This window comes from Trichosurus vulpecula, chromosome 4, assembly GCF_011100635.1.
Source record: "Trichosurus vulpecula isolate mTriVul1 chromosome 4, mTriVul1.pri, whole genome shotgun sequence".
Lineage (NCBI taxonomy): Eukaryota > Metazoa > Chordata > Mammalia > Diprotodontia > Phalangeridae > Trichosurus > Trichosurus vulpecula.
The window spans coordinates 37,306,224-37,326,254 of NC_050576.1; the positions used below are offsets into that span (position 1 = coordinate 37,306,224).

General features: G+C 44.2%; 1 protein-coding gene across 3 annotated transcripts in view; it reads left to right on the top strand.

Moving 5' to 3' along the window:
- The window catches only part of TGFBR3 (transforming growth factor beta receptor 3), a 232,004-nt gene that overhangs the window by 73,006 nt on the left and 138,967 nt on the right, over positions 1 to 20,031 (top strand). For all 3 annotated transcript variants that reach the window (XM_036755202.1, XM_036755203.1, XM_036755204.1), the window contains exon 3: positions 11,989 to 12,173. In XM_036755202.1, coding sequence (XP_036611097.1) covers positions 11,989 to 12,173 — 185 coding nt within the window. The remainder of the gene's footprint in view (positions 1 to 11,988; positions 12,174 to 20,031) is intronic.

Below are 20,031 nucleotides of genomic sequence, written 5' to 3' on the forward strand. Positions count from 1 at the left end.
CAGGTCTTTCTGACTCCAGGCCCAGAGCTCTATCCACTGTGCAACCTAGCTGCCCTTGGCTAGGGTCAGGCTTGTTTAGTTTCAACTACACAGACAAACGAGGCTGGGTTCAGGGGTATTTTGTATTGTTCTTCGTAGTCTCCCTGGGGAGCTCAGCTCCTTATGATGCAGCTGGGTGGTACAGGTGACGCCCTTGCCTTCGAGGACCTTGTAATCCTAAAACAGCTGTAATGTTTATCAGTTACTAGCTCTGTGTGTTTAGGGCTGGCTTTTTCTTTCCCAGGCACTGGGGCTGCATTTCCGGGATTTGTCAGCTACTTGGTCAGCGATGGTGCTTCTTAATGGGATAACGTTAAGCACTTGGTCCAGTCTCATACTTTTTTTAAACAAAGATACGGTTATTAAATAAATAGCATCGTCCCAGGGTTACAGTTTTAGTGGGACCTTAGAGGTCACCTACCCCAGCGCCTCATTTTATAGATGAGGTAGCTGAGGTTACGAGGTCTACGTGATTTGTCCAAGGTCAAACAGGTTATAAGTAGAGGAGCTAAGATTCCTACACAGGTCTTCTGACCTTCTTTCCTCTTCACCCCATTACACCTAAAGTCTATGATGACACACTCCGAACTCTCATCCAGGACCTCTTGTCCTTCTCACCTGATAACTTGGAGAAACCTCTGCCCTACAGCCCCACCCCCATCTTCCTAGTGACTTCTTCCTTGGGGACTACCCCAGTCAAGCTTCCCCTCACTCACTCTAGGATTCCCTCTGGACTCCTCACAAGCCACCTTTTCCTGTTCTCTCCCACTCCCTATATATGTTATCTTCCCCCATTAGAATGTGAGTTCCATGAAGGCAGGGGCTATTTCTGTCTTTTTTTGTATCCTCAGTTTTTAGGTCCATGCCTGACAAGTGCTTAAGAAATGCTGGTTCTATCCATCCATCTATCCATCTATCCATCTATCTATCTATCTATCTATCTATCTATCTATCTGTCTGTCTGTCTCATCTTTCTGTCTGTCTGTTATCTATATCTCTACTTCCAGGCAGTCACCAGTTTTGAAGACGTTGTATTTCAGTAATTCACATATAAGTTAGTTGTTGGAAGGGATTAGACAAGTACTCCAGTGGTTCCCACGTCATTGATGGGTGCAAATGATAGCAGAGAGTATCAGTGGTAAAGGCTGATTCTCATAGAACGGCATATCCGTGGTTGGGGGCAGGGAGTGACTCAGACACAGCTGGAATATCAGTGTCAGGGCTCAGAGAGGAAAGAGTGTCAAATCAGGGCTCCCGTGGGATGTGGACAAATGCATCGTGCACAAGTTAGGCCTGGCCTTTAATACCTTGGTTTTAGAAATGAAGAGAAATGAAGAATTAAAGGCATGGAAGTTTCCTTAGAGAGCACCCTTCTTTTACAGAGAAGGACATCTTAAAGGTTAGGTGACTTACCCAAGAGTGTACAAGTGGTTACTGAACAGAGCTGGGATACAAACCCAGGTCCTCCAACTCTAAAAACCAAATGCTTTTCCTATTATAGGGTTGGAAGAGACTCTAGAATAGGTACTAATTATGTGACCTTGGGCAAGTCACTTAACCCTGTTTGCCTCAGTTTCCTCATCGGTAAAATGATCTGGAGAAGGAAATGACAAACCACTCTAGTATCTTTGCTGAGAAAACCTTAAATGGGGTCACGAAAAGTTGGATGCAACTGAAAAATGATTGAACATGGGGCAGTTGGGTGGGGCAGTAGATAGAGCATTGGGCCTAAAGTCAGGAAGACTCATCAAATCTAGCCCCAGACAGTCACTAGATGTGACCCTGTTTGCCTCAGTTTCTTCATCTGTATTTTTGCCAAGAAAACCCCAAATGGGGGTGATGAAGAGTCAGAAATACTTAACAACAACAACAACCACCCCTGACTCCAAAAACAAATGCTTTTACTATTATAGGATTGAAAGAGACTCTAGAGATTACATGTCTGTGCTTCTTATTTCATGCATGTGAAAATAAGCTAATGTAGTTAAATCTGTTTTAATATTCTGAATTTAAATACATTTTAACATAAACAAAGAAGGCCTTGAATTCTCCTTCCTTATCTTTTTCAAATGCCGCTGCTCACTGATAGAAACTTCTCTGATGTTGGGATTTGTGAATTATCCTGCACAAATCATCCTTAGCATATGTTAGTCATAATGGCCTCATAATAGGGTTTTTCATTAAATCCTTCCTCTTGCATCACTTCATAAATTATTTTGGGGGAGTAATCAATCAGTGAACATCGGTAAGTGCTTTCTATGGAATCTTTAAATATTTTCATTTTATTATTATTATTTTGTTTAATAACTATACTTTATTTTAACGTTCACTTTTAAAAATGTTGAGTTTCTGATTCTCTCCTTTCTTCCTGCCTTTCATTTAATTATTAAAAAGTCTTGAACCCAAACTTTTTTTGGGGGGGGTAGGAAAATAAAGTCCCTGGAAAACATCCTTTTTATGACTTTTCTGTCTCCAACCCCACTCTCTTCCTCAGCTTTGGGGGCCTTTGCAAGGGGGCTTGCTAGTTCTCACTAATTAAAGTTCTTTTTTTTTTTTCCTGTTGCTTGTTCTTTTCTTCCTTTCCCTTTAGAGTTAGGGCAGGCACCTTGGCCCTTCCACAAGAGGCCTGGATAATCTCCTTCCAATCAGGATGAGCCTTCTTTTGGCAACCTGCCTTCTAAGGTCACTATTCCCTGATTTTGAAACTCCTTGGGTTTTTTTTCTCCTTCCTTAGCTGCTGCTGCTGCTGCGTGTGTGTGTGTATGTGTGTGTGTGTGTGTGTGTGTGTACTTGGCGCATGTATGCAAACACATAGGTTGTCAATGTATTTTTTTTAAAACAGATTTTCTAGAGATTACACGTCAGTTTAGCAATTTCTAGTGGTTTTAGAAGCTGGTTTCTGAAAGTGGCTCAGCTCTTTTCATTCTGAGCATTTAAAAACACAACAGAAAAAGTTTATAAACACAGTCACACATTGGTTTCCACATAATGGTAATAGATATCTGCACTTGACTTCTTGGAAGGGGGGGTGGTGGTGAGTCAAGAGAACGGTTTTGGGTTCAGACAGTGGGAGCTTAGGAGGGCGGGGGAGAGAAGCAGGTGATGAGCGTACTTCTAAGAAGCTGCATCATTGAGACATCCCACTACTTCTTTCCTGGAAATGGATGCCGCAAGATTCAGGAATATTCCACCTTTCATTTCCCTGCCATGGCTATCTAGCACCAATTCTGCCTGTGCTTTATATGTTTGAGAAATATCAGTGGGGGAGGGGGTAGAGGAGATCCTTTTATGGTTTTAAAACTGGGACATTCCCAAGCTCCATCCCAGATGGGCTGTAGAACTGCTGAGGTGTAATCTGAGACCTTCCAAACATGAGCACATGGAATACGTATACCCCCAGGGACTTCTCAGCCCAACCCTTTCCAGGTGTGTTTTTTGTCTATTTCATTTTCTTCTAGAGTTTTTATTTTTGCATCAAATCCCCATGTCCCTAAAATCCCAACTCATAAAAGTCAATTAGTGTTAGACTATGTTGTCGGATGAGAAACTGCCAGGTCCCTCTTGGTGTAGATTCCAGCATCCCATGGGGACCAGAGGGATTTTCAGCTCAAAAGCAAAAAAAAAGAGGCTGAGGAGGCCGAATCCCCCATTTGCAGTTGAGGGCATTGCAGAATTCCCTTTGGGACCATAAGAGAAACTACATTAGCCAATGTTGTTGTTCAAATAAAATCCTCCCCTGTTATGGGTTGGTCCCAAGCTATATGATTGCCTTCCCTCCTCCCTTGCCTCGTGATTACATTTATTACAGCTGAACACACGTTCCTCATTAGTACCTTGGGTAATATGGGAAATCAGAGGGCTGAAAATTAGGCAGAATAGGTACCAGATGTTTGTATTAGCTTGGCATGCATCTGCATTCAGAATGCTTAAGGATCATATTTATCGAATCTGAAAATGACTTAATTCTTTGCCTCTCATTGGACAGTGGTCCTCCTCCAGATGATTTTATTCTGTTATAAAAGGTGGGATATTAATCTCTTCTTGTAGGAAGGATTAGGTTTAAAGTGTGGGCAGCAGTGGTATCCATTCCAGCCCCCCCCCCCCAAAAAAATACTCCTTCTGGATTCTATCCAGGCTCAGGGCTGGTCTGTAATCAGTCCTAAGAAATGGGCGGCGCTCCTGGCTGAGGTTGGAAGCCTGCTTTGGATCTAAACGGCCGGAACAAAAGGGAGAGAGGCCTGTTTTTGTATTTCCTCCCTGCATTTGTTGGGAAGGTAGACCAGGGGAGAGAGAATCATCAAGACATAGTGAAAAGAGGTGCCACTTTCTGGCTTCAGAAAGACGTGGGAGAGCAGGATTTGGAGTCAGCAAGTCAATAAGTATCTATTAAGCGCTTACTGTTTGCTAAGTACTGTGCTATCAATTAAAAAACCCATTTATTAAATACCTTCTATGTGCTAGATACTGTGCTAAGTTGTGGGGGTACAAGAAGAGGTAAAAGACAGTCCTTGCCCACAAGAAGCTTACAGTCTAATGGGGTTGACAACATGCAAATAAGTATGTACAAACGAGCTACATACAGTATGAATAGAAAATAATTAAAAGGGAGGAGGCACTAGCATTAAGAGGGTCTGGGAAAGGCTGATAGCAAAAGATGGGATTTTAGTTGGGGACAGCATTGAGAAATATAAAGAAAGGCGAAAACATGGTCCCTTGGGTGAGTTTCTCATCCAACAGCACAGCCTGCCTCTAATTGGCTTTTATGAGTCAGAATGTTAGGAACATGAAGATTTGGAGCAAGAAGTAAAACCTCCAGAAGAAAATGAAAAAGACAAAAAAAGGCCCTCTGTTCATAAGGTCATAGGCTTAGAGAGATCAGCAGTGTAAGCTGTGAGGGACCCAGGGGCCCATTTTCCGGAGGAAGAAGCAGGCTCATTGAGATGAGGTGACTAGAGGCAGCTAGGTTGGCACCATAGTGCACAGAGCCCTGGCACCTGGAGTCAGAAAGATCTGGGTGCAGATAAGTTGTCTGACTCCCTGGCAACTCGCTTAATCTCTCTGTCCCTCAGCTTCCTCATCTGTAAAAGTGGAGATGACCACGGCACCCACCTCCCAGCTTTGGTGAGGTTAAAATGAGATAACATACAGAAAATGCTTTGGGAAGTTTAAAGCACTGTATAAATGCTGGCTATCATTATTCCCAATGTCACTTGGGTCATGAGTGACGAAGCCAAGCATAAGGTGGAGGCAGTTTTGTAGTCTGTCCTGGTCAGACCACATTTGGAGTTTTGTGTACTTTGGGTCACATTTTAGACAGGACATCGATAAGCTGGAGACTGTTCAGAAGAGGCCATCCAAGATGGTGCAGGCCATTGAGTCCATGCTAAATGAAGGTAGGTTGGAGGAACTGGGGCCTTAGCCTGGAGAAGAGACTGGGACTGTCTTTTGCCTTTCTGTGTATCCCCAGCACTTTGTAAAAAGTACCTGGTACACAGTAGGTGCTCAATAAATGTTTGTTGATTAATTGATTTTATTTGTACATAGTTGTACATGCATGTTATCTTCCCAATAGGCAGTGAGCTTCTTGAGAGAAGAGGGACTTTCTTTTTGCCTTTCTTCATATCCCCAGCACTTTGTAAGTACCTGGCATATAGTAGGTGCTCAATAAATGTTTGTTGATTAATTGATTTTATCTGTACATAGTTGTACAAGCATGTTATCTCCCCAATAGACAGCTTCTTGAGAGAACAGGGACTTTCTTTTGCCTTTCTTCATATCCCCAGCACTTTGCACAGTGTCTGGCACATAGTAGGTGCTTAATAAATGCTTATTGACAGTGATGATAATTGTCTAGAGGGTTGTCACATAGAGGAGAGATTAGAAGCATCCTGTTTGGCCTCAGAGAACAGAACCAGGAGCAATGGGTGGAAGCTTAAAACAGGCCGATTTTGGCTTGATGTCAAGAAAAACTTCCTAATAATGAGAGCTCTCCAAAAACTTAGGGCTGCTCTGGAAGTCACTGGGCTCCTTCTCACTGAAGGTCCTCCAGCAAGGTGGCGCTGGTCGTAGAGGGGATTGTGTTGGGTGGGGGTTGAAGGAGGAGGTTCCTTCCAACTCTGAAATCCTGGGATTCAGTTACTCAGAAGATATCCGTCAGGGCCTGCCGCCTGTGATGAGGAAGGGCGTGAGGGAAGGAGGAGGCTGTGCTCCAGAAGCCAGAGCCTGGGACAGCCCTCTAAACTTCCACGTGTGGGCAACCAAGTTGAACAGTGATTGGTCAGGAAGCTTTTGTGCCACCCCGGGTCACAGGATGTTCCCATCAGCAAACCTGGGACCCGATTTTCTTAGTTCCTGAGGTCCAGTTAGTGACTGGCCTTGCTACAGCCAAAAACCCTTGCCAGTAAAAACGAGGAGACTCTGCCACGCTGTCAGAGGGGTTCTGCAGCAAGATTGGTGTTAATAAAGAACTTGTCCTGCCTCTAGACCAGGGCTTGGTGCAGGAGGTCAGAGGATAGATTTCAGGGGGCCTGAGAACTTTAATGGGAAAAATTACAACTTGAATAGAATTGGTTTCCTTAATCTTAAGAATTTTAATGCATATGCTTAATAACATGATTCTGAGAAAAGGGCCCATTGACTTCACCAAGACTGCAAAGGGTTCCATGACAAAAAAAAAGGAAAAGAAAAAGATTTTGCACTCCTGCTCTAGACCTTCTTGGTCAAATCGTAGTGCCATCCTTGCGAGGTGAGGCCAGGGGCAGGTGGGGGTTTGAAGCGTGCCAGGACCAGGATGTGGTCACAGGAGAAGTGGAGGGTGTTCTGAAGCTGAGGACTGCTCTAAGGGAAAGAAAAAATAGACAGGATGAGGTTGAGAGCAGGATGTGTGTGTGTGTGTGTGTGTGTGTGTGTGTGTGTGTGTGTGTGTGCATGTGTTTTTGGGTGTTTGGGGGGGTGTGTGGGAAAATGCAATATTCTAAATACCACCTGGAGAGGTGTAGGGTAATGTGTTTTATTCAGGAAGAGTGGAGAAAAACAAGTGTGTTTCCTGCCTTCGATAGCTTTCGGGGGTGGGGGGAGCCCCATGGAACTGGTTGCTCAGCTACCAGAAGTGCCACCTCCCTCATTTCGGGATCATTTCTCTTCTCCGAAGTGGGACTGAAGACACGGTACAAGTGATGATGGTGGTGAGGAGAGACAGGGTGGAGCTTTGAGGGAGGAATGGGAACCTGCAAGTATGCAGGTCATCTCGTACTGATAAAGAATGAGCAGAGGGGCAGAGAGCCAGAGAAAGACCCACCACCACTGGACGACAGCCGTGGTGAGGAGGACGGCGGCAGCAATACCCCTCTGGGTTACGTGGGCAGAGTCGAGATCTGAAGGCAACAGCGAGAAAAGGAGAGGTGTCACGGTGACTCTTTTGGAAAAGCTGGTGCAGGTCAGAGTGGCCAGTGTGGACGGAGGAGACAGATGACCTGGGTTCACGCCCTACCTCTAAGCCACTGGCTAGGCGACTCTGGGCAACTTGCGTACCCTTAACGGTGAACTTGTTTAAAAAACATATACACATACATACATATGTACATACACACACATGCATATGTGTGTATATGTGCACATAGAATATACATACACAATATATGCATCCATGCATATACACATATATAAATATAAAATAAACTGTATTTCAATGCAGTTGGTTTCCTTGGTAACCTTATTTGAGTAGGGGTCCATAAGCTTCATCAGACTAACACCCCCCCCAAAAAAGGTTAAGAACCTCTCTTCTAGAACTTTCACATCCGTTGAAGTCTGTTTGATGTGTGACACCAGGGGGTTTCCACCCATCGACGCCAATGCAATAACGGATCCAGCCCCCCAGGACTTGTTCTCCCCTCCCCCTCCCCCAGCAGAATCTCTGAGCTTGAAAAGACTCCAGAGGTCCTTTGATCAGCATGTAAATAGCTTGGAGTTCATGCTTTTATTTCTCAGTGATCTTATTCCACATTTTGTTGCTCATTCATTTGAATTGTGTATGATCCAACTGAACCAGACTTCTTAATATTCGTCATCCATGATTTTTCCATCTCCCATCTCCAGTGCTTTTGCCCAGGCTGTGTCCTGTGCCGGGAATTCCTTCCTTCCTTCCTTCCTTCCTCACCTCCACATCTTAGAACTGCTTTCCTTTAAGACAACTCAAGTACCCTCTTTATATGAGACCTTTCCTGATCTCCTTAAGCTGCTAGTGCTGCACCCCCTCAAACTACTTTTTAATTTTTAAATAGATATTTAGTATATAATTTACTGTGTACACACGATCTCCTCCAGGAAAATGTGTACTACTCGAGGGTATTTGTTTCACTTTTATCTTTGTACCTTTTGTGTTTAGCCCAGGCCTGGCACATAGTAGGCGATTAATCAATGCTTGGTGATTGATTTTGTTGAGATTGTTAATATAAATATTTATGTATGTGTATATATATATAAGATATACACAAATATATATATATAAAATACACACACATACACATACCTATGTATATCTATATATGTATATGTATATACATATTTATATAAAATTACCTCCTTTCTCCCTGACTTCCCTCTCATTACTTTCATACCAAGCCTAGGGACAGGGCTCTTAAAAAGCAAGGCCATGGAGAGACCCCTGAATTCAAGTTAAGTGTCTGCCTGTATAATTTTTTCCCCCTGGGATCTTTGCATTTAAAAAAAATCTCTAGTCCTCTCACAATTTTGGCAAAATCTTACTACCCGACTCTGAAGGAGCTGGTTGAGGGGCAACATGATGTTGTAGAGAGATTGGCCGTGTCCCGGGGAGACCTTGATTCCAACCCTGCCTACGGCACACAATGCTGTATGTGATCGTAGGCAAGAAGCTTAACCCTCAGTATTCCATAAAATTCTCTAAAACTGTAAGTGATGGGTAAATCACCAGCCCACATTGGTGGAAGGAGTTTTCACACGTAGAAATCCCTGCAGAGACCAAGACAAAAATGAGGGACCATAGATTTAGAACTAGAAGGGACCCAAGAGGTCACAGAGCCCTGGATCTTTTTTTTTTTCCACAGATAATTAAACTGAGGTTAAACGACTTGGTCAACTCACGCAACTAGCAATTATCTGAGGTGGGAATTCAGTCTTTGGTCTTCCTCACTCTGAGTCCAAAGGTCTATCTATCATCTAATTGGTGAATCTATTACACCAAGTTACTTTGGTTACCCCATCTCTTCTTTTACATGAATTATTACTAATGTTACAGGATATATCGAAAATAAAGAATTTGCCAGGGGAGAAGAGGAGGGGAATGAGGCGCTAGTTAAGTCAATGTAAATTGTAAATCTCTGTCTAGATTTTTGTTCCAATAAGCGCCTGTCCGAGCTGTAAAATATTTCTGGCTGTGCTTTGATTTGTTTATTTAGCATGGACAGGATAATGGCAAATTTGTGACATCAAGATGAAAATACAGAGCTCAGCATAGACATCCCATCAAGCCCATGGAGGCACCAGAGCTACATGGGGGAAGCTTTTCTCTGTAGCCCTCCAGGATCAGACATACCAGACCTCCCATGGGCCCTGGCAAAGGAGAGCGGATTGGGGAGCTGTGGGGGAAATGTTTGCTTATGCTAATGTTTGCCTTGTTCTAGTGACCCACTCCAGGGAGGCTCACTCTGCCACCACGCTGGGTTCTTGCTTCCATTCCCTGTTTCTCTGCCACCTCATGCTGTCTCTCAAAAAAGAGCCAGCAGCGTGACACGGGGTGCCGCTGAGCATTGGAAAAAGACATACGCCTCACGGTGTAAACCAGATAGCCGCTATCGGTTTAGATAATTCCGGTCAGTTCTGAAATAGACTTGGCAAAACACTGTGTCTGCTTATGGTGTTGAGACAACGGGTCGGTGCTGTCTGGGCACCTGAGTTGCATTTGTGTTAGAAGTGAGGTCAGCATCACCAGGGAGTCTGATGAAACTGATAAATTCAATCATGGGCTGAATGTGACCTCAGGTTCATATGTGTATCTAGAGCTGGACGGGATTTTGGAGGCCATCAAGTTTAAGACCATCATTTTACAGGGGAGGAAACAGAGATCCAGAGAGATGAAGGGGCCCTTTGCTTTGGACCTTGCCCAAGGTCACATAGATCAACTACAAAGTAGAAATGAATTGCTACTCTTCATTGGAAGGAGTTTCCATACAGGGAACCCCAGTCACTGATGAAACCACAGCCCTGAAGACCCTGCCCTCCCAATTAAACAAACAAAACATACACACACATAGATACTGAGGTCTTTCTAGTACATATAATCAGGCAAACATAGCGAAAAAAGAGGTTGGTGCTTGGAATGAGAAAGAAGCACGTATGAAATGTCCCACATCCACCAAATGGTGGATTTTTCTAAGTGGCAAAGCCAGGATTCGATTCTAGGCAGTATGACTTCAGATTTGGTGTTCTTTCTGCCCTATCTCTTCCCGCACCTTTGGCACTGCGAAAATAATGGGATTTTGTCAGGGCAGATACTCCCTTGACTAAGGCAGGTGATCACCCTCCAGAATTTGTGGATAGGTTTTCAGAGTTGCTATGGCCACCCCCCCCCCACCTCCACCCAAAGAAGGGCAGCTATATGGTGAAGTGGATAGATTGCCTGGCCTGGACCCATGAAGACCAGAATTCAAATCCAGTCTCAGACACTTACTAATTGTGTGACCCTGGGTAAGTCACTGAACGCTATTTGCCTCAGGTTCCCATCTGTAAAATGAGCTGGAGAAGGAAATAACAAACCACTCCACTATTCTTGCCTAGGAGATGCCAAACGGCATCACAGAGAGTCAGAGATGATGAAACGAGTGAATAACAAAACCCTCATCACTGTGGGCCCCAGGCCAGTCTGTCAATAAGCATTTGATAAGTGCTTACGATGTGCCAGGCACCGTGCTAATCTCTCAAGGGAGAAGTATAGTCAAATAAGATGGCTTCTGTTCTCAAGGAGTTCACGGTCTAATGTGGGAAGACGACACATCTAATAATGTTGTGGGTAAGGGGAAGGGGGAAGCGGAGGAGAAGGAGGGGCATCTGTAGGGGGATAAGGTTGTCGGTAGGAAGGAGGAATTAGGAGAGAGAGCCCAGGCAGTAGGGAGGGCTAGGGTCCTTTCCAAAATAGCAGTTGGGGGAGGGAGTCGCCAATGAGGGAAGGTCCCTGTGTGATTAGTCTCATGAAGCCTACAGTACCTACTGCATGAGGGAAATGGACTCTTCAAAACTTCAGTTCTGTAGTAAATTTGTGATGTCTTCAGTGTGGTTTTGGGTACTTCCTTCCATTGGTATAGATCACTACCCATTGGCCCCTTCCCATCCTTGTGTGATCCTCATCTTTGTTCTGCGGCTATCCGATAGAGATTATCCTGACAGGCTGGAGACCTCCTCTGTGCCTTTTTATATATTTTGTGGGAACCAATGGAACACCACCTGTATATTTAATTAGGCACTTAATCAGTGTTTGCCAAACGAATCAATGAATTTGAATGTATTATCTAAATCAGTGAATAAATAATACTTGTTTCTAGGTTGTTGGTTTTTTTTTTTAATATCCTTTCCGGAGGGAGGTGGGGATTCTTTTGATGTTTGGAAGGAGACCTATGCAAATGTCAAATGAGGAGTGTCCCTGCCCAGAGGAATTTTACAGAGTATTGTGAGCCAAAAGGAGATTAAAAAAAAACACTCAAAAGAAATGAAACATATTAGTTTCTTAGAATAATAGTTTAGCCATTTTCTTTTAATGTTGGGAATAATAAACCTTCATTGTCATCCTTAGTCTAAGCTGAGTTGGCAGTGTCTCGAGGACTCCAGAAGCAGAATCTTAATCCCAGGAGGATGCAGGTTTCTGAGTTTGGATGTTTCTGAGTGGCATATGTAAGGTTTTTTTTTTTCCCCTTGTTGCAGGGCCCGTGCCTCGGACAGAATGTGTGCTGTCCCCTGTCAACTCCTCACACCCTGTCCAAGCCCTGTTGGAGAGTTTCACCGTCCTGTCTGGCTGTGCAAGCCGGGGCACAACCAGTCTGCCTCAGGAGGTACATATCCTGAATCTTCGGAATCCTGACGAAGGACCTGGCCAGCCTGAGAGAGAGGTAGGGTGGAGGTGTTCACTGCCAAAGCCACTGTGCCTTTAATTAGCAAACCCAAAGCCAACGGACCATTTTTTTTTTAAACTAGAGGGCTTCCTTCTAGTGCTGTGGTGAAGCAGGGTTACTTAGATATGAAGGAGAAGTTCTTTAGGGGGAGTTGTGTTCTGATAGGGGGATGAGGGGGCTAGAGAAATAGAGAAGCATTTCAAGAAGCGGATTCCGTAGAGGTTCATTGGACTTCGGAATCTTCCTCTTTGGTGATCACTTGGAATCTGTCCCAGTCTCTGAAAGATTTTTCTGTTGAAGTTCATCTTTCAGAGGCTCAACCATCAGTTATAATAAAAATAAAAATGATAAATAATGGTTCTTAAACATTGGCTTTTAAAAGTTGTAAAGTGTGTTTCCTACATTATCTCATTTGGTCATTTTATTCTGTCTGTGTTTATATGTATACACTTGTCTCCTCTGTTAGAAAGTAAGTGCCTTGAGAGTTATTTCCTTCTTCTTGTGTTCCCCCTGGGCCTAGCTAGGGGTTACAAGTACAGGGGGATACTAGCACTGTGCCTGGGACACTAGCACGTGGTTTAATAAATGTTTGATGACTGACTAATTGATCATCATTTTCGACCCGGCGAGGCAGGTCCTACAGGAATTATCGTCACCATGTTGTAGTGTTTGTCCTTCGTTCTCAAAGAGGACCCTGACATCAGGGAGATGATGACGTGACTTGCAGTTGACTTCGGTTTGAGTGAGGGAGGGCTGTGCAAGGTCACCAGCCTCACTTTCTCCTCCAGAGCCATCTGGGTCCAGTGACCAGATATTCACCAGGGTGACTGGAGATGCCCCAGGATGCGTTGTCACTAATTTACAGATGAGACTGAAAGGGGTCCGGTGACTTTTGGGAAGTTACATAGCTAGCGTGAGAGGTGGGATTCAAATCTAGTTCTTCCTGAAGCCAAGCAAGACATTCTGTCCTCCGTGCCACACCATCTCCCTATAAATCGGGGGTTCCTAACTTTTTGTCTGTGATGGCAAAGTGTATAAACTCCTTCTCAGAATTATGTTTTGTTTTTTAAATTTATACTTGAAGGAAATGCTAAATTTCAGTTAGAGGCTAGTGAAAGTAAAGATGTGATCCCCCCCCTTCTCCCCCATCTAAGTTTGTGGACTCTAAATCTATCTGCATACCTGGTCTGTAGACCCCGTTTTAAGAATCCCTATGAATATGATTCTAAGCTAGGAGCAGTAGAAAGTTGTCATCTAGGGGTGGAAATAGCCTCTTTTTTTTAATGGTCCTGACATGATATAGATTAGGGTGAATTAGTCAATATATTTCACAGAATGGGTTTCCTTATCCATCAGTCTACCAAGAAGCATTTATTAAGTGCTTGCTGTGTACTAGGCACTGTATAGTAAGTGCTGGAGATAGAAAGACCAAAGTGAAACAGTCTTCGCCCTCAAGGAACTTACCTTCAAATGAAGGAGATGTCACTGGGCAGGTGGATGGCACAGTAGATTGAGTATTGGGTTTGGAAGTAGGAAGATTGGAGTTCAGATCCTGCCTCAGAAACTTACTAGCTGTGTGGCCTTGGGCAAGACACAACCTCTGTTTGCGGGGATAAAATGGGGTTATTAATAGCACCTACCACCCAGGGTTGTTTTGAGGATCAAATGAAATAACAGTTGTGAAGCGCTTAGCACAGTCCCTGGCACAGAGTAAGGGCTATATAGATGTTTACTATTAGCTTTAGAAGGGAGGGTTGGGGATCAGGAAAGCCAGGTGGGATTTGAACTGAGTTTTGAAGGAAATGTTTGAGCCAGTCTGTTTCTTCATCGATCCATCAGTCTGCCAGTGAACATTTAGTAAGCACCTACTACGTGCTATAGGCCCCATGCTCCTCTTTTACTTAAATGGCTCATCAAATGTGTCTGAAATGTTATCGCTTCTTCCAGGGAAAGAGCAACCACACAATCCACGCTCACATTTTGTGGTTGTTCAGCTGTGTCCAATTCTCTATGAATCCATTTGGGGTTTTCTTGGCAAAGACGCTGGAGTGGTTTGTCATTTCCTTTTCCAGCTAATCTCACAGATGAGAAAATTGAGGCAGACAGGGTTAAGTGACTTTCCCAGGGGCACACAGCTAGTAAGTGGCTGAGGCTGGATTTGAACTCTGGTCTTCCTGACTCCGGGCCCAGCCTTCTATCCACTATGCCACGTAGCTGCCCTGTTCACTCTAGTGATTTGCTGAAAACTGTTTTTTCTTGACCTTTCTTCTATGCCTTCCTCCTCCTCTTCTTCCTTCCTTCTTCTCCTCCTCCTCCCCTTTGGGCAGAAATGGGAGGCTGCGGAGGGCAAAGCAAAGAGGAAACAGATTTTGATCTCTAAAAGAGCATGCAGCATTGGCTGTTTTCAAAGTAGGGTCATTTAGCCCACCCCAGTATGTTGTAAATTACTACTCCTGATTCTTTTGGGGGCCTTCCACAGCTGCAGCAACAAATACGTAAGCTCCCATCTTTTGTCCCAGGACCACATCTTTCCTTCTCCACTTGGAGGGGGAGGAGGGAATGTGTAGGGGGCAGAGAGGTAAGGAAATGCAGCTTAGTGAGGGCTGGGAAGACACCCAGCAATCGCTTCTTTCTGGATGTTTCATTCAGAGGGATCAAGAAACAATTGTCCCAGCTCACAGGGCCAAGGCTGGCGATCTTGGTGTTAAATTGCTGTAGCGAAAGGAAAACATTTCAAGAAAGGAGGACTGGCGGGTTTTCCCACTCTGGTGTTTATCTGAGTGAACTAAGTGAAATCTGTTGCTGTGAACCGCTCTAGTTTAATTGAACACCAGCCCTTCTTTGGTCTGGGTTCTAGAAATGGAAAGACAAAAAGTCCCCGTCATCAAGGGGTTTGTAAGAATAATGTTTCTATTTAGTCGTGTCCGACGCTTCATGACTCCGTTGGGGTTTTCTTAGCAAAGACGTTGGAGCGGCTTGCCATTTCCTTCTCCAGCTCATTTCACAGATGGGGAAACTGAGGCAAACGGGGTGAAGTGACTTGCCCAGGGTCACACAGCTGGTGTCTGAGGCCAGATTTGAGCTCAGGAAGAGGAGTCTTCCTGACTCCAAGCCCAGTGCTCTGTCTGCTGCGCCACCAGCTGTCAGGTAATGATAATAGCTAGGATTTCTATGTTGCTAATTTCCATAGATTATCTCTGTTGATCCTTGCCCCTACCCTGGGCAGTAGGTGCTGGTATCAGTCCCAATTTACAGATAAGGAGACCGAGGCAGAGAGGTTAATGGCTTGCCCAGGGTCACACCGCTAGTAAGTATCTGAGTCAGGATTTGAATTCAGGTCTTCCTTACTCCAAACCCAACATTATTAATACCCTGTTCCACTTAGCTGCCCAATTATATTTGTGTGTGTGTGTGTGTGTGTGTGTGTGTGTGTGTGTGTGTGTGTGTAGGTATAGATGTGCGATGTATACATGTTAAGAAATACAAAGTAGGGGACCATGAAAAGTCATCCAGAAGGCAGTAGGATTGTTTGAAGAGGAAAAGAGCGATTTTAGGTATTGGAATCAGGGAAGTCTACATAGAGAAGGTGGTACCCGAGACAGGTTAGGATTCCTAGAGTTAGCGGGGGAGATGGGAGTCCTTTAATGGGGCGGGGTGAAAAATGTTTAGTGCAGATGTCTGGTAGCAGAAAAGGAAGTCATTTAGTGCAGCTGGAATGTACAGGATGTGAGGGGGACCAATGATGTGAGATAAATCTGAAAAAAGTAGTTGGAGTCAGTGGAGGACTTTAAAAGCCACATTTAGGAATTTGTATTTTAACCTAGAGGCCATAGGGAGCTATGGGAAGTTTGTGAGCAGAGGAGTGACCCGATAATGATAATAAATGACCTTTATATAGGCCTTTAAGTTTTCAGAGTTCTTTACCCACATTGTCTTAGGTGATCCTCACATCAGCATCGGGAGGAAGGTGATACAATGACTATTTCCATCAGATGAGGAAACCAAGGCAGATCGGCTCAACTAAAGTTATTACTTAGTTGTCACGTAACTAGAAAGTGTCTGAGGAAGAATTTGAACCCAGATCTTTCTATCCCAGGTCCAGCGTCTCAGCCAGTAAGCACTATGCTAAGCACTGGGGATACAAAGACAGTCCCTGCTCTCAAGGAGCTTACAGTCTAATGGGAGACATCATTCATTCATTCATTCATTCAATAAACATTTATTAAGACTCTACAGAGGGAAGGTAGTAGCAGTAAAGAGGATGCGACCTGCCGTGCCACATTGCTTCTCCTATGTACTAAAAAGATTATTTTGGCCCTTATGTAAAGGATTGATTGGAGAAGAAAACTGGGGAGACTGGAGACAGGGGTCTCATCAGGAGGCTGTTGTATTAGACTAGGTCAGGGGTGGGGAACCTGCAGCCTCGAGGCTACATGTGGCCCCCTAGGTCCTCAAGCGCGGCCCTTTGACTGAATCCAAACTTCACAGAACAAATCCCCTTCATGAAATGATTTGTTCTCTAAAACTTGGACTCAGTCAGAAGACTGCACCCAAGGACCTAGAAGGCCACATGTGACCCCGAGGCTGCAGGTTCCCCACCCCTGGACTAGGTAAAAGATGGTGAGGGCTTGAACTGGGAGTGTAAAGCAGGGGACAGACATGAGATATGTAGTCACCTGTGTGTGTGTGTGTGTGTGTGTGTGTATGTGAGTGTATGTGAGTGTGTGCAAAATTAGGAAAAATAGATGTCTTCTATGGGGAAAGGGTTTGAAAGGACTGGTCAGAGGGGGAAATCGATGAGATTTCCTAAAGGTACTGCTGAAAACGATGTCAGCAGTGATGCTTTTTCTAGTATGTTGGAATATATATTAAAAACTGAGGTAGGCACTAGAAATGGTTCCCATTTATGGTGCTGAGCCACCAAAGGGAATTGGGAAATTTCCTTCTCCAAGGACCTATGAGAAGTGAATGGTTGTGGTCCATCACTTTGGTAATTGAGGCAATATACCAAGTGACATTGGGAGATCCCATCAGTCCTGTGACTCAGCCGTCCAGTAGAGACACAAAATCATGTGTTTTACAAATACATATATATATATATACACACACATATATATAAATACATATATACATATATATATATAAATACATATATAGGGGGAGAGAGAGTGGGGGAGGGAGGGAAAGAGAGAGAAAGAGAGACAGAGAAGAGGGAGACAGAGAGAGAGGAGAGAGAGAGAGAGAGAGAGAGATGAGATGAGAGAGAGAGACAGAGAGATGGATTGATTGATTGATTGTGTGGGCAAAGGTTCCAGAAGGCCAGGAACAGGACAGGGAATGGAAAAAAAAAAAGAAAAGGGCTTATTTACAGATGGAAGGTGGGGCATAGATGGAGAGAATCCTAGTACAACAGTGAAAAAAAGTATTAAATATCTTTTACTTCCTGTGTATGTGAACATGGAAATATAATACCATTGCAGCCCTGCAAATAGTTTTCAAAATTCATCAAGCCTGCCAAAATTCTATTGAATCCATAAAATTTGCATCAGCCGTCTTTACCATTACCCGTACTACCTCCTTTCCCCCCTCCCTGGTAACCTGGCCTAACTTCTGGCTGTTCTCTGTGAATGACTTCTTTTTATGGATATGCCGTTATTAATCCATACAGGAAATAGAATTCATTTATTTGGAGGATTATTTGTAGATTGGCCAGTCAGTCAATTAATCAGCATTTATTAAGTGACTATTATGTGCCAAACATTGAAGATTTTAAAAAGCGACCTAGTCCATGCCATCAAAGAACTTAATTCTACTCTTTAGTTAAAAAATGTTTTTAGTCCATACCTGTCATCTTTTGAGTTGTTTCACTCGTGTCTGGCTTTTCGTGACCCCATTTGGGGTTTTCTCAGCAAAGATACCAGAGTGGTTTGCCATTTCCTTTGTCAGTTCTTTTGACAGATGAGGAAACTGAGGCAAATAGGGTTAAGTGACTTGCCCGGGGTCACACGGCTACTAAGTGTCTGGAGCTGGATTTGAAGTCAGCTCCTCCTGACCGCAGGGCTGGCCTCTATCCCCTTGGACACCTAGCTGCCCCACCTGTGATCATGGAATCGTGCATTTAGAGCTGGATTGGGCCTCAGAGGCCATCTGGTCGAACCTTTTTATTTTGCAGATAAGACACTTGACTTCCACCCAGGTGTCCTAACTTGCCCAAGGTCACCGTGTTAGTAGATGGCCAAGTTGAGATTCAGACTCCGGTCCCCAGATTTGAAATCCAGAGCCCTTTTTATTGCATCACACACCAGTCTTTATTCTCCCAGGTGAATAGATGCTCAGAAGTGTGCCTCAAAATAATAACTCGTGCCAGCTGGTGAGGCAGAAGCTTTATAGGTCAGCAGATAGTTTAAATAAGAGATGTGCTTTGTGGCAGGCGGCCTACAAATAGTCCTTGGTACCAAGGCTGTGAGTGATGTTGGCGTCACTTCTGGGCTGTCATCAGGACGTCATCGACCTATAGCTGCATACAGTATATTGTATCCGTGGGCCTTACCTCCTGTTTGTAATCATTGCCTTTGGAAACAGCTCCCCTGAAAATGAACAGGAAGCTGGGGAAAGACTCTCTGGCGACAGCAGAGAGCGGAAGAGTGTAAACAACTGGGAAAAATCAGATTTTTTTCATAGAGGATGAGCGTACTGAAACAAAGGGGCTGGGGGTGGGGAGCAAATATTAGCTTTTTTATCATTATAGAAATCAACTCCCGGTTGCCCTTTGGCTTAGAAAGTCAAATGCACCCATCATCCGTCATCCCCCACTGGCCTGGAGAGCTTGGTTTTGTGATGTTTCTGTGTCTAGAGACAATGGTAACACCACCGGAGATTTGTTTGCTGCAAAACACTTTCATTAGTCGCTAGAGTGGCTGTGATTTTGTTTACTGGAATCAGATTTTCCCTTTTGACCTTCCTTTGAAGTGGTATAGGCTTCGTTTGACCTGATTAGCTGTTTACTCTGAGAGGTTGTTCATGGAGTCAGCCAATTCATTCTCTCTCTCTCTCTCTCTCTCTCTCTCTCTCTCTCTCTCTCTCTCTCTCTCTTTCTCTCTCTCTCTCTGTCTCTCTGTGTCTCTCTGTCTCTCTGTCTCTCTCTCTCTCTCTCACCTTCTCTCTTGATTTCACTCTTTCTCTCTCTCCCTCCATTTCCTCCTATCTTGTATCTATCTATGTTAACAATCCATACATGGGTTTTGACATTGGGAGAGCAGTGGGAATACCAGTATCTGGCTCTTTGCCCTAGGAATGGAAGAGAGAAGGGGGAGGGTAGACTTGGATGTCATCATGCCCCTCACCTTCCATCTCTTTTATGTGTTGGCTCCCTGATAGAAAATTGGCTCCTTGGGGGCAAGGATTGTTTGACTTTTATTTTTGTATCCAGTAGGCACCTAATTAGTGCTGATTTATTGGGGGCTAGAGAAAAGTTCTCATTTAATAATTTTCCTTACTTGGAAGCTGGCACCTTCATGGAAGAGTAGCCTGGGCAGCCCCTGTTTGATTGCCCATTTTTGTGCCTAAGGGCCTCACCTCGGTTAAATTTTCCTCCCCTGAGCTGAAGAAGAGCCCAGTCATGCAAAGAGTAATCCTTTTTTACACCCTTGCTGTGTTCTGAGCACTGTGCTGGAGACAAAAATGAGTAAGTCCCTGCCCTCGAGTAGCTTACAGTCTATGGGGGGAAACAGCACAGACGCAGGAGAATAGATGAAATACATCTACAATAAATACAGGGTGTCCCAAAAGTGTCCGTGCAGGTTCCGGTTTTGATGGCTTAAAGTTTGTACGAGGTAATTTCAGGGAACCCCATCAG